This window comes from Littorina saxatilis, linkage group LG2 (genome assembly GCF_037325665.1).
Source record: "Littorina saxatilis isolate snail1 linkage group LG2, US_GU_Lsax_2.0, whole genome shotgun sequence".
NCBI classification, from domain to species: domain Eukaryota; kingdom Metazoa; phylum Mollusca; class Gastropoda; order Littorinimorpha; family Littorinidae; genus Littorina; species Littorina saxatilis.
In genome coordinates, this window is record NC_090246.1 from 104,067,264 (window position 1) to 104,085,609 (window position 18,346).

At 47.0% G+C, this 18,346-nt stretch overlaps 1 protein-coding gene across 2 annotated transcripts in view; it reads right to left on the bottom strand.

Annotated features, from left to right (window-relative positions):
- LOC138960415 (cilia- and flagella-associated protein 65-like) overlaps window positions 1-18,346 on the bottom strand; it is a 131,491-nt gene that overhangs the window by 83,880 nt on the left and 29,265 nt on the right. For both annotated transcript variants that reach the window (XM_070332324.1, XM_070332323.1), the window contains exons 7-11: window positions 16,539-16,684; window positions 15,083-15,196; window positions 13,446-13,554; window positions 12,416-12,531; window positions 5,091-5,240 (exon numbers count right to left, since the gene is read on the bottom strand). In XM_070332324.1, coding sequence (XP_070188425.1) covers window positions 5,091-5,240; window positions 12,416-12,531; window positions 13,446-13,554; window positions 15,083-15,196; window positions 16,539-16,684 — 635 coding nt within the window. The remainder of the gene's footprint in view (window positions 1-5,090; window positions 5,241-12,415; window positions 12,532-13,445; window positions 13,555-15,082; window positions 15,197-16,538; window positions 16,685-18,346) is intronic.

The window sequence follows — 18,346 nt, forward strand, 5'->3', positions numbered from 1 at the left end:
CAGATCAACAAGGGACAGATCAACAAGGGACAGATCAACAAAGACACGAGGGACAGATCAACAAGGGACAGATCAACAAGGAACAGATCAACAAGGGACAGATCAACAAAGACACAAGGAACAGATCAACAAGGGACAGATCAACAAGGAACAGATCAACAAGGGACAGATCAACAAAGACACAAGGAACAGATCAACAAGGGACAGATCAACAAAGACACAAGGGACAGATCAACAAAGACACAAGGGACAGATCAACAAAGACACAAGGGACAGATCAACAAGGGACAGATCAACAAAGACACAAGGGACAGATCAACAAAAACACAAGGAACAGATCAACACAGACACAAGGGACAGATCAACAAGGGACAGATCAACAAGGGACAGATCAACAAGGGACAGATCAACAGACACAAGGGACAGATCAACAAGGGACAGATCAACAAGGGACAGATCAACAAAGACACAAGGGACAGATCAACAAAGACACAAGGGACAGATCAACAAGGGACAGATCAACAAGGGACAGATCAACAAAGACACAAGGGACAGATCAACAAAGACACAAGGGACAGATCAACAAGGGACAGATCAACAAAGACACAAGGGACAGATCAACAAGGGACAGATCAACAAGGGACAGATCAACAAAGACACAAGGGACAGATCAACAAGGGACAGATCAACAAGGGACAGATCAACAAGGGACAGATCAACAAAGACACAAGGGACAGATCAACAAGGGACAGATCAACAAGGGACAGATCAACAAGGGACAGATCAACAAGGGACAGATCAACAAAGACACAAGGGACAGATCAACAAGGGACAGATCAACAAGGGACAGATCAACAAGGGACAGATCAACAAGGGACAGATCAACAAAGACACAAGGGACAGATCAACAAGGGACAGATCAACAAGGGACAGATCAACAAAGACACAAGGGACAGATCAACAAGGGACAGATCAACAAGGGACAGATCAACAAGGGACAGATCAACAAGGGACAGATCAACAAAGACACAAGGGACAGATCAACAAGGGACAGATCAACAAGGGACAGATCAACAAGGGACAGATCAACAAGGGACAGATCAACAAAGACACAAGGGACAGATCAACAAGGGACAGATCAACAAAGACACAAGGGACAGATCAACAAAGACACAAGGGACAGATCAACAAAGACACAAGGGACAGATCAACAAAGACACAAGGGACAGATCAACAAGGGACAGATCAACAAAGACACAAGAGACAGATCAACAAAGACACAAGGGACAGATCAACAAAGACACAAGGGACAGATCAACAAAGACACAAGGGACAGATCAACAAAGACACAAGGGACAGATCAACAAGGGACAGATCAACAAGGGACAGATCAACAAAGACACAAGGGACAGATCAACAAGGGACAGATCAACAAAGACACAAGGGACAGATCAACAAAGACACAAGGGACAGATCAACAAAGACACAAGGGACAGATCAACAAAGACACAAGGGACAGATCAACAAAGACACAAGGGACAGATCAACAAAGACACAAGGGACAGATCAACAAAGACACAAGGGGACAGATCAACAGACACAAGGGACAGATCAACAAAACCACAAGGGACAGATCAACAAAGACACAAGGGACAGATCAACAAAGACACAAGGGACAGATCAACAAAGACACAAGGGACAGATCAACAAGGGACAGATCAACAAAGACACAAGGGTCAGATCAACAGACACAAGGGACAGATCAACAAGGGACAGATCAACAAAGACACAAGGGGACAGATCAACAAAGACACAAGGGACAGATCAACAAGGGACAGATCAACAAAGACACAAGGGACAGATCAACAAAGACACAAGGGACAGATCAACAAAGACACAAGGGACAGATCAACAAAGACACAAGGGACAGATCAACAAGGGACAGATCAACAAAGACACAAGGGACAGATCAACAAAGACACAAGGGACAGATCAACAAAGACACAAGGGACAGATCAACAAAGACACAAGGGACAGATCAACAAAACCACAAGGGACAGATCAACAAAGACACGAGGGACAGATCAACAAAGACACAAGGGACAGATCAACAAGGGACAGATCAACAAAGACACAAGGGACAGATCAACAAAGACACAAGGGACAGATCAACAAAGACACAAGGGACAGATCAACAAAGACACAAGGGACAGATCAACAAAGACACAAGGGACAGATCAACAAAGACACAAGGGACAGATCAACAAAGACACAAGGGACAGATCAACAAAGACACAAGGGACAGATCAACAAAGACACAAGGGACAGATCAACAAAGACACAAGGGACAGATCAACAAAGACACAAGGGACAGATCAACAAAGACACAAGGGACAGATCAACAAAGACACAAGGGACAGATCAACAAAGACACAAGGGACAGATCAACAAAGACACAAGGGACAGATCAACAAAGACACAAGGGACAGATCAACAAAGACACAAGGGACAGATCAACAAAGACACAAGGGACAGATCAACAAAGACACAAGGGACAGATCAACAAAGACACAAGGGACAGATCAACAAAGACACAAGGGACAGATCAACAAAAACACAAGGGACAGATCAACAAAGACACAAGGGACAGATCAACAAAGACACAAGGGACAGATCAACAAAGACACAAGGGACAGATCAACAAAGACACAAGGGACAGATCAACAAAGACACAAGGGACAGATCAACAAAGACACAAGGGACAGATCAACAAGGGACAGATCAACAAAGACACAAGGGACAGATCAACAAAGACACAAGGGACAGATCAACAAAGACACAAGGGACAGATCAACAAGGGACAGATCAACAAGGGACAAATCAACAAGGGACAGATCAACAAAGACACAAGGGACAGATCAACAAAGACACAAGGGACAGATCAACAAAGACACAAGGGACAGATCAACAAAGACACAAGGGACAGATCAACAAGGGACAGATCAACAAGGGACAGATCAACAAGGGACAGATCAACAAAGACACAAGGGGACAGATCAACAAAGACACAAGGGACAGATCAACAAAGACACAAGGGACAGATCAACAAGGGACAGATCAACAAAGACACAAGGGACAGATCAACAAGGGACAGATCAACAAAGACACAAGGGACAGATCAACAAAGACACAAGGGACAGATCAACAAGGGACAGATCAACAAGGGACAAATCAACAAAGACACAAGGGGACAGATCAACAAAGACACAAGGGACAGATCAACAAAGACACAAGGGACAGATCAACAAAGACACAAGGGACAGATCAACAAAGACACAAGGGACAGATCAACAAAGACACTAGGGACAGATCAACAAAGACACAAGGGACAGATCAACAAAGACACAAGGGACAGATCAACAAAGACACAAGGGACAGATCAACAAAGACACAAGGGACAGATCAACAAAGACACAAGGGACAGATCAACAAAGACACAAGGGACAGATCAACAAAGACACTAGGGACAGATCAACAAGGGACAGATCAACAAAGACACAAGGGACAGATCAACAAAGACACAAGGGACAGATCAACAAAGACACAAGGGACAGATCAACAAAGACACAAGGGACAGATCAACAAAGACACAAGGGACAGATCAACAAAGACACAAGGGACAGATCAACAAAGACACAAGGGGACAGATCAACAAAGACACAAGGGACAGATCAACAAAGACACAAGGGACAGATCAACAAAGACACAAGGGACAGATCAACAAAGACACAAGGGACAGATCAACAAAGACACAAGGGACAGATCAACAAAGACACAAGGGACAGATCAACAGACACAAGGGACAGATCAACAAGGGACAGATCAACAAAGACACAAGGGACAGATCAACAAAGACACAAGGGACAGATCAACAAAGACACAAGGGACAGATCAACAAAGACACAAGGGACAGATCAACAAAGACACAAGGGACAGATCAACAAAGACACAAGGGACAGATCAACAAAGACACAAGGGACAGATCAACAAAGACACAAGGGACAGATCAACAAGGGACAGATCAACAAAGACACAAGGGACAGATCAACAAAGACACAAGGGACAGATCAACAAAGACACAAGGGACAGATCAACAAAGACACAAGGGACAGATCAACAAAGACACAAGGGACAGATCAACAAAGACACAAGGGACAGATCAACAAGGGACAGATCAACAAAGACACAAGGGACAGATCAACAAAGACACAAGGGACAGATCAACAAAGACACGAGGGACAGATCAACAAAGACACAAGGGACAGATCAACAAAGACACAAGGGACAGATCAACAAAGACACAAGGGACAGATCAACAAAGACACAAGGGACAGATCAACAAAGACACAAGGGACAGATCAACAAAGACACGAGGGACAGATCAACAAAGACACGAGGGACAGATCAACAAAGACACAAGGGACAGATCAACAAAGACACAAGGGACAGATCAACAAAGACACAAGGGACAGATCAACAAAGACACAAGGGACAGATCAACAAAGACACAAGGGACAGATCAACAAAGACACAAGGGACAGATCAACAAAGACACAAGGGACAGATCAACAAAGACACAAGGGACAGATCAACAAAGACACAAGGGACAGATCAACAAAGACACAAGGGACAGATCAACAAAGACACAAGGGACAGATCAACAAAGACACAAGGGACAGATCAACAAAACCACAAGGATTTGTTCACTGTTCAGATGCACATAAATCGCGTCTCGAAGACTTGATAGGTCCAAGCGCAAACATAACACTTGGGTGTTGTTTTTCTTTCACTTGTTATTATGTGAAGATTTATTCAAACAGACTCAAGATTTGCTTGTCCCTTTTCAAACAAGAAAGTTTAGTTTGCGGAAAAAGCAAGACAAAAAACAGAAGACTGAAAATCCAACAGACAGACAGACAGACAGACAGACAGACAGACAGACAGACAGACAGACAGACAGACAGACAGATAAGACAACTGACAAGCCATCCTTCAACTGACAGAAAGATATGCAGACAGGTGCAACTTACCTGGTTATGCACAAGGCAAGTGATGCGTCTGTAGAAGTTGATGGGAGCACAAGGCGTAAACCTGATGGGCAGAGTGACCCGCGATTCTGCCTTGACCACACCTGACACCTGGTGGATTGTGAAGACGCTCTCCTCACAGTCCAGGACAAACTGAAACAAGTCGCGTAAGGCGAAATAACAACATTTAGTCAAGCTGTCGAACTCACAGAATGAAACTGAACGCACTGCTTTTTTTACCAAGACCACATACTCGTAGTTTCGTCAGTCCACCGCTCGTGGCAAAGGCAATGAAATCGACAAGCCATGCAGAATAGTGCGGTAGTGGTCGCGCTGAGCAGGATAACACGCTTTTCTGTATGTCTATTCTTTTTAGCTTACTGAATTTGTTTTTTATCCTAACATGTCATATCTATGTTTTTGGAATCAGGGACCGACAAGGAATAAGATGAAATTGTTTTTAAATCGATTTCAGAAAATTAATTTTAATAATAATTTTCATATTTTTAATTTTCAGAGCTTGTTTGTAATCCAAATATAACATGTATATGTTTTTGGATTCAGAAAATGACGAAGAATAAGATAACATTATTTTTGGATCGTTTAATTGAAAAAATAATTTTAATTACAAGTTTAAGATTTTTAATGACCAAACTCATTCATTAGTTTTTAAGCCACCAAGCTGAAATGCAATACCAAACTCCGGCCTTCGTCGAAGATTACTTTGCCAAAATTTCAATCAATTTGATTAAAAAATGAGGGTGTGACAGTACCGCCTCAACTTTTACAAAAAGACGGATATGACGTCATCAAAGGTATTTATCGAAATAAAGAAAAAAAACGTCCGGGGATATCATTCCCAGGAACTCTCATGTAAAATTTCATAAAGATCGGTCCAGTAGTTTAGTCTGAATCGCTCTACACACACACACGCACAGACAGACAGACAGACACACACACACACACACCACGACTAAATGTAAAAAAGTGAACAATGACAAATTGTAAACAAAATCTGTTGTGGCACAAAATCAAGTGTCTTTCCCACAAAGTTGAATGATGTATGCACTGGAGAATAATGGCAGTAACACAGTAATAAGGAATCGGTGTGTGTGTGTGTGTGTGTGTGTGTGTGTGTGTGTGTGTGTGTGTGTGTGTGTGTGTGTGTGTGTGTGTGTGTGTGTGTGTGTGCTTGAGTGTATGCATGCATGTGCGTGTGATAGTCTCTCTCTCTCTGTTTTAGTTGCTTGAAAGTACAGAGGTGCTGTGTGTGTATGTGAAATTCTTAAAGTAACAAGAAAGGTTTTATATTCACGAGTATTAAGCTGGAAGCTTCAAATGTTCCCCTTGCACCCCCCCCCCCCCCCACACACACACACCTCTACTCCACTCCCAACCCACTTCCATTCCCTTTCCCCTTGCACCCCCCCCCCACACACACACACCTCTACTCCACTCCACTCCCAACCCACTTCCATTCCCTTTCCCCTTGCACCCCCCCCCCACACACACACCTCTACTCCACTCCACTCCCAACCCACTTCCATTCCCTTTCCCCTTGCACCCCCCCCACACACACACACCTCTACTCCACTCCACTCCCAACCCACTTCCATTCCCTTTCCCCTTGCACCCCCCCCCCCCACACACACACACCTCTACTCCACTCCACTCCCAACCCACTTCCATTCCCTTTCCCCTTGCACCCCCCCCCCCCCACACACACACCTCTACTCCACTCCACTCCCAACCCACTTCCATTCCCTTTCCCCTTGCACCCCCCCCCACACACACACACCTCTACTCCACTCCACTCCCAACCCACTTCCATTCCCTTTCCCCTTGCACCCCCCCCCACACACACCTCTACTCCACTCCACTCCCAACCCACTTCCATTCCCTTTCCCCTTGCACCCCCCCCCCCCCACACACACACCTCTACTCCACTCCCAACCCACTTCCATTCCCTTTCCCCTTGCACCCCCCCCCACACACACACCTCTACTCCACTCCACTCCCAACCCACTTCCATTCCCTTTCCCCTTGCACCCCCCCACACACACACACCTCTACTCCACTCCACTCCCAACCCACTTCCATTCCCTTTCCCCTTGCACCCCCCCCCACACACACACACACACCTCTACTCCACTCCACTCCCAACCCACTTCCATTCCCTTTCCCCTTGCACCCCCCCCACACACACACCTCTACTCCACTCCACTCCCAACCCACTTCCATTCCCTTTCCCCTTGCACCCCCCCCCCACACACACACACACCTCTACTCCACTCCACTCCCAACCCACTTCCATTCCCTTTCCCCTTGCACCCCCCCCCCCCCCACACACACACACCTCTACTCCACTCCACTCCCAACCCACTTCCATTCCCTTTCCCCTTGCACCCCCCCCCACACACACACACCTCTACTCCACTCCACTCCCAACCCACTTCCATTCCCTTTCCCCTTGCACCCCCCCCCCCCACACACACACCTCTACTCCACTCCACTCCCAACCCACTTCCATTCCCTTTCCCCTTGCACCCCCCCCCCACACACACACACCTCTACTCCACTCCACTCCCAACCCACTTCCATTCCCTTTCCCCTTGCACCCCCCCCCCCCACACACACACCTCTACTCCACTCCACTCCCAACCCACTTCCATTCCCTTTCCCCTTGCACCCCCCCCCCACACACACACCTCTACTCCACTCCACTCCCAACCCACTTCCATTCCCTTTCCCCTTGCACCCCCCCCCCACACACACACACCTCTACTCCACTCCACTCCCAACCCACTTCCATTCCCTTTCCCCTTGCACCCCCCCCCCCACACACACACACCTCTACTCCACTCCACTCCCAACCCACTTCCATTCCCTTTCCCCTTGCACCCCCCCCCCCACACACACACACCTCTACTCCACTCCACTCCCAACCCACTTCCATTCCCTTTCCCCTTGCACCCCCCCCCACACACACACACCTCTACTCCACTCCACTCCCAACCCACTTCCATTCCCTTTCCCCTTGCACCCCCCCCCCCCCACACACACACACCTCTACTCCACTCCACTCCCAACCCACTTCCATTCCCTTTCCCCTTGCACCCCCCCCCCCACACACACACCTCTACTCCACTCCACTCCCAACCCACTTCCATTCCCTTTCCCCTTGCACCCCCCCCACACACACACACCTCTACTCCACTCCACTCCCAACCCACTTCCATTCCCTTTCCCCTTGCACCCCCCCCCACACACACACCTCTACTCCACTCCACTCCCAACCCACTTCCATTCCCTTTCCCCTTGCACCCCCCCCCCCCCCACACACACACCTCTACTCCACTCCCAACCCACTTCCATTCCCTTTCCCCTTGCACCCCCCCACACAAACACACCTCTACTCCACTCCACTCCCAACCCACTTCCATTCCCTTTCCCCTTGCACCCCCCCACACACACACACCTCTACTCCACTCCACTCCCAACCCACTTCCATTCCCTTTCCCCTTGCACCCCCCCCCCCACACACACACACACCTCTACTCCACTCCACTCCCAACCCACTTCCATTCCCTTTCCCCTTGCACCCCCCCCACACACACACCTCTACTCCACTCCACTCCCAACCCACTTCCATTCCCTTTCCCCTTGCACCCCCCCCCCACACACACACACCTCTACTCCACTCCACTCCCAACCCACTTCCATTCCCTTTCCCCTTGCACCCCCCCCCACACACACACACCTCTACTCCACTCCACTCCCAACCCACTTCCATTCCCTTTCCCCTTGCACCCCCCCCCCCACACACACACACCTCTACTCCACTCCACTCCCAACCCACTTCCATTCCCTTTCCCCTTGCACCCCCCCCCCACACACACACCTCTACTCCACTCCACTCCCAACCCACTTCCATTCCCTTTCCCCTTGCACCCCCCCCCCACACACACACACCTCTACTCCACTCCACTCCCAACCCACTTCCATTCCCTTTCCCCTTGCACCCCCCCCCACACACACACACCTCTACTCCACTCCACTCCCAACCCACTTCCATTCCCTTTCCCCTTGCACCCCCCCCCCACACACACACACACCTCTACTCCACTCCACTCCCAACCCACTTCCATTCCCTTTCCCCTTGCACCCCCCCCCCCACACACACACACCTCTACTCCACTCCACTCCCAACCCACTTCCATTCCCTTTCCCCTTGCACCCCCCCCCACACACACACCTCTACTCCACTCCACTCCCAACCCACTTCCATTCCCTTTCCCCTTGCACCCCCCCCCCCACACACACACCTCTACTCCACTCCACTCCCAACCCACTTCCATTCCCTTTCCCCTTGCACCCCCCCCCACACACACCTCTACTCCACTCCACTCCCAACCCACTTCCATTCCCTTTCCCCTTGCACCCCCCCACACACACACACCTCTACTCCACTCCACTCCCAACCCACTTCCATTCCCTTTCCCCTTGCACCCCCCCCCCCACACACACACACCTCTACTCCACTCCACTCCCAACCCACTTCCATTCCCTTTCCCCTTGCACCCCCCCCCCCCCACACACACACACCTCTACTCCACTCCACTCCCAACCCACTTCCATTCCCTTTCCCCTTGCACCCCCCCCCCCCCCACACACACCTCTACTCCACTCCACTCCCAACCCACTTCCATTCCCTTTCCCCTTGCACCCCCCCCACACACACACACCTCTACTCCACTCCACTCCCAACCCACTTCCATTCCCTTTCCCCTTGCACCCCCCCCCCCACACACACACCTCTACTCCACTCCACTCCCAACCCACTTCCATTCCCTTTCCCCTTGCACCCCCCCCCCCCACACACACACACCTCTACTCCACTCCACTCCCAACCCACTTCCATTCCCTTTCCCCTTGCACCCCCCCACACACACACACCTCTACTCCACTCCACTCCCAACCCACTTCCATTCCCTTTCCCCTTGCACCCCCCCCCCCCCACACACACACACACCTCTACTCCACTCCACTCCCAACCCACTTCCATTCCCTTTCCCCTTGCACCCCCCCCCCCCACACACACACCTCTACTCCACTCCACTCCCAACCCACTTCCATTCCCTTTCCCCTTGCACCCCCCCCCCACACACACACACCTCTACTCCACTCCACTCCCAACCCACTTCCATTCCCTTTCCCCTTGCACCCCCCCCCACACACACACCTCTACTCCACTCCACTCCCAACCCACTTCCATTCCCTTTCCCCTTGCACCCCCCCCCACACACACACCTCTACTCCACTCCACTCCCAACCCACTTCCATTCCCTTTCCCCTTGCACCCCCCCCCACACACACACACCTCTACTCCACTCCACTCCCAACCCACTTCCATTCCCTTTCCCCTTGCACCCCCCCCACACACACACACCTCTACTCCACTCCACTCCCAACCCACTTCCATTCCCTTTCCCCTTGCACCCCCCCCCCACACACACACACACCTCTACTCCACTCCACTCCCAACCCACTTCCATTCCCTTTCCCCTTGCACCCCCCCCCCACACACACACACCTCTACTCCACTCCACTCCCAACCCACTTCCATTCCCTTTCCCCTCGCACCCCCCCCCCCCACACACACACACCTCTACTCCACTCCACTCCCAACGCACTTCCATTCCCTTTCCCCTTGCACCCCCCCCCCACACACACACACCTCTACTCCACTCCACTCCCAACCCACTTCCATTCCCTTTCCCCTTGCACCCCCCCCCACACACACCTCTACTCCACTCCACTCCCAACCCACTTCCATTCCCTTTCCCCTTGCACCCCCCCCCCCACACACACACCTCTACTCCACTCCACTCCCAACCCACTTCCATTCCCTTTCCCCTTGCACCCCCCCCACACACACACACCTCTACTCCACTCCACTCCCAACCCACTTCCATTCCCTTTCCCCTTGCACCCCCCCCCCCACACACACACACACCTCTACTCCACTCCACTCCCAACCCACTTCCATTCCCTTTCCCCTTGCACCCCCCCCCCACACACACACACCTCTACTCCACTCCACTCCCAACCCACTTCCATTCCCTTTCCCCTTGCACCCCCCCCCCCACACACACACACCTCTACTCCACTCCACTCCCAACCCACTTCCATTCCCTTTCCCCTTGCACCCCCCCCCCCCACACACACACCTCTACTCCACTCCACTCCCAACCCACTTCCATTCCCTTTCCCCTTGCACCCCCCCCCCCCCCACACACACACACCTCTACTCCACTCCACTCCCAACCCACTTCCATTCCCTTTCCCCTTGCACCCCCCCCCCCCCCCCACACACACACACCTCTACTCCACTCCACTCCCAACCCACTTCCATTCCCTTTCCCCTTGCACCCCCCCCCCACACACACACACACACCTCTACTCCACTCCACTCCCAACCCACTTCCATTCCCTTTCCCCTTGCACCCCCCCCACACACACACACCTCTACTCCACTCCACTCCCAACCCACTTCCATTCCCTTTCCCCTTGCACCCCCCCCCCCCCCCACACACACACCTCTACTCCACTCCACTCCCAACCCACTTCCATTCCCTTTCCCCTTGCACCCCCCCCCCACACACACACACCTCTACTCCACTCCACTCCCAACCCACTTCCATTCCCTTTCCCCTTGCACCCCCCACACACACACACACCTCTACTCCACTCCACTCCCAACCCACTTCCATTCCCTTTCCCCTTGCACCCCCCCCCACACACACACACCTCTACTCCACTCCACTCCCAACCCACTTCCATTCCCTTTCCCCTTGCACCCCCCCCCACACACACACACCTCTACTCCACTCCACTCCCAACCCACTTCCATTCCCTTTCCCCTTGCACCCCCCCCCCACACACACACACCTCTACTCCACTCCACTCCCAACCCACTTCCATTCCCTTTCCCCTTGCACCCCCCCCCCCCCACACACACACACCTCTACTCCACTCCACTCCCAACCCACTTCCATTCCCTTTCCCCTGCACCCTTCCTTTTTTCACACCATAAAACACATTCTCAACATAACACTCTACATAAATAATACTTTAGCCTGCACAGTCCAGACATACGTTTTTCTGATGAGTATAAATTGTATATCGTTGGTGAAATCGTTGGACCTGGAAAGTGACTCTTTGTGCCAAGTCACTGATGGGGTCCTACAATTTCACCGACGATATGCTCCGAGCTGTGAGGAAGCGCTATATAAACGTTCAATTATTATTATTATTATTATTCTGACCTGGTATACAGCGTCAATGTTTGAGTTATTGATGATGTCCACAGTCCTGGCTGCGGTCTGTCCCTCGTCAATCTGCATGAAGTTGATGCTGGTGGCACTCAGTTCTACCACTGGACCTGCATTCCAGCAAAGCAATTAAGATAGTGATACACTTTTCTCTTTGCCACAATCATGCCATTTCGTTCATGAAGATCCTGTCAGCTTCAGAGGTAGAGTTATTTGGTCAGCTTCTTCAGTCTTCTTGAATTATGGGCATTAACTTTTTCTTTTCTTTTTTTCAGACCATCTTGAATGATGGGCATTAACATTTTCTTATCTTCTTATCTTATTTTCAGGCCATCTTGAATGATGGGCATTAACATTTTCTTATCTTCTTATCTTATTTTCAGGCCATCTTATGTCTGGTATTCACATACACTTCTAAACAAGTGCATGCTATGACCCAACGCAATTTCTACAAATCATAAACCAGACTAAACTTCTTACTTTGAAAGACCACTTAAATGTACTAACTTTGAGAGATCTACAACTTCTGTTATCATACACCCCACCACCATTCACTTATTTCACTTTTAAACTGAGTTTTATATTTGGAGTGGTGGCGGGGATGGGGAGGTTGGCTGAAAGACATAAGACAAGCAATGAACATATTCCTATTTCTCAAGAAGAACGCAGCCCACACCGCCATTCAATATAAAACATAATGATCACACCGCCATTCAATATAAAACATAATGATCACACCGCCATTCAATATAAAACATAATGATCACACCGCCATTCAATATAAAACATAATGATGACACCGCCATTCAATATAAAACATAATGATGACACCGCCATTCAATATAAAACATAATGATGACACCGCCATTCAATATAAAACATAATGATCACACCGCCATTCAATATAAAACATAATGATCACACCGCCATTCAATATAAAACATAATGACGACACCGCCATTCAATATAAAACATAATGATCACACCGCCATTCAATATAAAACATAATGACGAGTACTCTCACCCTTGGAGGACCCCATGCACTTGATGACGCTCTTGCTGATGTCCCCAATGGCCGTCACGTGGAAGTAGTCAATGCTGGTGGTGTTGACAGTGTTAGGGTGGAAGGTGATCTGAAATTCAACAATTGTCTTACATCGGAACCCTTCTTTTTAAGACACCCCGATTTAAGACTTCCCCTGTTCTAAGACCTTGCTTTTTCAGATCTTGAACTGTTCATAACCTGTGTATTATGTACCTCGATTTGAAGACTTTTCCTGTTCTAAGACCTTGCTTTTTCAGATCTAATGAACTGTTCATAACCTGTGTATTATGTACCTCGATTTGAAGACTTCCCCTCTTCATAACCTGTGTAAAATGTACCTTGATTTGAAGACTTCCCCTCTTCATAACCTGTGTAAAATGTACCTTGATTTGAAGACTTAATTCCCCTCTTCATAACCTGTGTAAAATGTACCTTGATTTGAAGACTTAATTCCCCTCTTCATAACCTGTGTAAAATGTACCTTGATTTGAAGACTTCCCCTCTTCATAACCTGTGTAAAATGTACCTTGATTTGAAGACTTAATTCCCCTCTTCATAACCTGTGTAAAATGTACCTTGATTTGAAGACTTAATTCCCCTCTTCATAACCTGTGTAAAATGTACCTTGATTTGAAGACTTCCCCTCTTCATAACCTGTGTAAAATGTACCTTGATTTGAAGACTTAATTCCCCTCTTCATAACCTGTGTAAAATGTACCTTGATTTGAAGACTTCCCCTCTTCATAACCTGTGTAAAATGTACCTTGATTTGAAGACTTCCCCTCTTCATAACCTGTGTAAAATGTACCTTGATTTGAAGACTTCCCCTCTTCATAACCTGTGTAAAATGTACCTTGATTTGAAGACTTCCCCTCTTCATAACCTGTGTAAAATGTACCTTGATTTGAAGACTTCCCCTCTTCATAACCTGTGTAAAATGTACCTTGATTTGAAGACTTCCCCTCTTCATAACCTGTGTAAAATGTACCTTGATTTGAAGACTTAATTCCCCTCTTCATAACCTGTGTAAAATGTACCTTGATTTGAAGACTTCCCCTCTTCATAACCTGTGTAAAATGTACCTTGATTTGAAGACTTAATTCCCCTCTTCATAACCTGTGTAAAATGTACCTCGATTTGAAGACTTCCCCTCTTCATAACCTGTGTAAAATGTACCTCGATTTGAAGACTTCCCCTCTTCATAACCTGTGTAAAATGTACCTCGATTTGAAGACTTCCCCTCTTCATAACCTGTGTAAAATGTACCTCGATTTGAAGACTTCCCCTCTTCATAACCTGTGTAAAATGTACCTTGATTTGAAGACTTCCCCTCTTCATAACCTGTGTAAAAGGTACCTCCATCTGAAGACTCAATTCTTTTTAAGACCTGATTTTCTCTTTGTTTAAAAAGGTCTTTACGGTGTTTGGGATGGGGGAGATAACTGTATTTTGGCATGATTGACATTCAATACAAGTCTTGTTCTTCGTCTAGACATTGAGACTCTCAATAAAAAGTAAACTACTGCTGTAACAACTGCAACTACCACACATCCATACAAGGACCGTGTTAGCTAATCAAACACTAGAAAAGGTCGCAATGAAGTACTTCAACTCACAGGAATCCTCATGGCAGAGTTGGCGGGCACAACGCCATGTTGTTGTGGAATTCCAAACACTCTGTCTATGTAGTTGATGCCACCTGCATGCTGTACACGGAATGGAGCTCGCACCTGAGGAAGATAAAGAACAGAACATTGTAGGTTTGACAACAACGCACAGACATGAAACATGAAACAGTGAAAAAGCATACAGTAGTTTAAATTCATAGCCAGCATGCACATGCCCACACACACCCTTTTTTGTCTCTCACACACAGACAGTCTCCCCCTCCCTCTCTATCCATTTTCACTCTCACAATTACACACAACAAATATTTCAGACAGTATTCAAAAATAACTCTGAAAGTGACCCATGACTCCATGATAATAAAACAAGTCGCGTAAGGCGAAATTACTACATTTAGTCAAGCTGTGGAACTCACAGAATGAAACTGAACGTAGTCCGCCGCTAGTGCAAAAGGCAGTGAAAGTGACGAGCCTGTTTGGCGCGGTAGCGATTGCGCTGTGCTTCATAGCACGCTTTACTGTACCTCTCTTCGTTTTAACTTTCTGAGCGTGTTTTTAATCCAAACATATCATATCTATATGTTTTTGGAATCAGGAACCGACAAGGAATAAGATGAAATAGTTTTTAAAACGATTTCAGAAATTTAATTTTGATCATAATTTTTATATTTTTATTTTTTAGAGCTTGTTTTTAATTCAAATATAACATATGTATATGTTTTTGGAATCAGAAAATGACAAAGAATAAGATGAAATTGTTTCTGGATCGTTTAATAAAAAAATAATTTTAATTACAAGTTTCCCATTTTTAATGACCAAACTCACTCATTAGTTTTTAAGCCACCAAGCTGAAATGCAATACCAAACCCCGGGCTTCGTCGAAGATTGCTTTGCCAAAATTTCAATCAATTTGATTGAAAAATGAGGGTGTGACAGTGCCGCCTCAACTTTTACAAAAAGCCGGATATGACGTCATCAAAGGTATTTATCGAAAAAATGAAAAAAAACGTCCGGGGATATCATACCCAGGAACTCTCATGTCAAATTTCATAAAGATCGGCCCAGTAGTTTAGTCTGAATCGCTCTACACACACACACAGACAGACAGACAGACAGACAGACAGACAGACACACACACATACACCACGACCCTCGTCTCGATTCCCCCCTCTATGTTAAAACATTTAGTCACAACTTGACTAAATGTAAAAAGTATGGGCATGAATCACAAAACTGCCCTAAAATTGTACCTCTGGAGCTCACAAGGAAATTGTACCTCTGGAGCTCACAAGGAAATTGTACCTCTGGAGCTCACAAGGAAATTGTACCTCTGGAGCTCACAAGGAAATTGTACCTCTGGAGCTCACAAGGAAATCCAATCTCAGCTGAAAGTCTGGAGATTTTCATGAGGGTTTATTTTACTACTGGTATAAACAAATGTACATACTGGTGAGAGATTGTGCAGCTCCACCCATTTTGTGTTCTTGGATCCGACAGGCATGGGGCCAAAGTTGATCACTGCCTCAAGGTCGTCACGTGCCAAGTTGCTAGAAGGCTTGCCATTGGTCGACACCAGCAAGTGAGGGTATTTACCTAAAATTGATCAAAATCAGATTATCACAGATGTAAACTTGGCCAAAAAATTATTGCAACAAATTTCAAACCCAAATTAAAGCATTAACACTTTCGCGACGGGAGGTGACTAAATTAGTAACAGCGCTGACACGCCCATGGACGGGATGTGACTATTTGAGTAACAGACATACAAGGTACACGACTCGTGATTGCTTCCCGGTTTTTGAAGCTTGCAATAAATTGAGTTGTTTCTCTTGATACACGTGACTTCCTTTTCCGCCCTCATCAAATTAGTGCAGATTTGCGTGGTTTTTTCGAACAAAAAAAAATGAATCGAAGGCGAGCCTTGTCACGGGAGGAGATTCTCCGGATGTTGGATCTTGAGGATCCTGTAGATCATGATTCCGACGTGTTGTTTTCGCCTCAAGAAAGCGATAATAGCAGTGATATTGAGGAAGAAACAGTCCTGTTGTTGCTAGTATGAGTCGGCAAACTACACGTGGTAGGGTGGTACTGCATGGATCTTGATCGTGTAGTTTGCAAGGGGGCGTGGCAGCACTGATAACAATGGATGGCTGGAGCCTCCTAATCCTTTTGGAAATGTTCATAGGTGTACAGTTGGGACTTTGTTGTGAAAATGTGACTTATATTCAATATGGATTACCTAGACATCATTTGGTGAGTGTCACAGTTTTGTTTCATTTGAGTCAGGATGCTGTGAGTGAATGCGGGATTTGCTTGTTTTTTTCTTTGTACTGTCTCCTTATTTCTGTGTAGAATGTTAACAATATTTCAGCTAATTCATGTGTTTTACACCTTGTTTGGTTATAACATTATTTATGATACTTTCTGTTAAAAAATAACTTTTAAAAAAGCAGTGGAAAAGAAAACACACACAAAAAAACGTAAAAAAACACAAATTATCCCCCTTTCACCCCCCCTTTGCTAAAACAAATTGCGTGACAAACTTATAAATAGCACGACTGAACTGGGCATCCATTTTTTAATTAGTACACAAAATGTGGTGGTGATTGGACTTAATTCAAGCTTGCTAGACAGATTTCTTTACAGTTACTGTTTTTTTTGGAAGTTTCTTGGTGGCAAGCTTGGGCAGGCAGGACGTTAACGCCGTGGCAATGCTAGTCACAATAGTGTTAATCCCCGTGTCATTTTATTAACACTTTATATGCCAGAGAAGGCCGTTTACTTAACCTTCAGGATCACCATTTGGATCAAATATTTCTTTTACAGGGATCACGTGACCGCCGCTCAAGTAAGGGTACCCTCAAAATCGACCAGACAAAAACGGAAGAGCCGAATGAAAAATCGACAAAAAATCACAATAGGCAAAACTTTGCAACTTTGACATACGAGAAGAAAGTCAAACCAATTATCTACCCTGAACAGATTGTTTTGTTTTGCTACCTTGCGTATTTCGCGTGCCATGCTATTCCTACCGATGCAGGTGTCGATCGCAAGAGCGGTCAAAAACGGGACTTTTTGCGTCATTTTTTAGGGGTATCATGACAAAAAAGTATGCACTTTAGCAATGACTTGGTGGATTGCTTTGAAACTTTCAGAATATTTTACCAACATACTAGAGATACTTCGAACGAAATGATGGATTGTTACAGGTGTTTGTTAAAATGTTATGCAATTTTTCGAAAGAAGTTTTTAGTC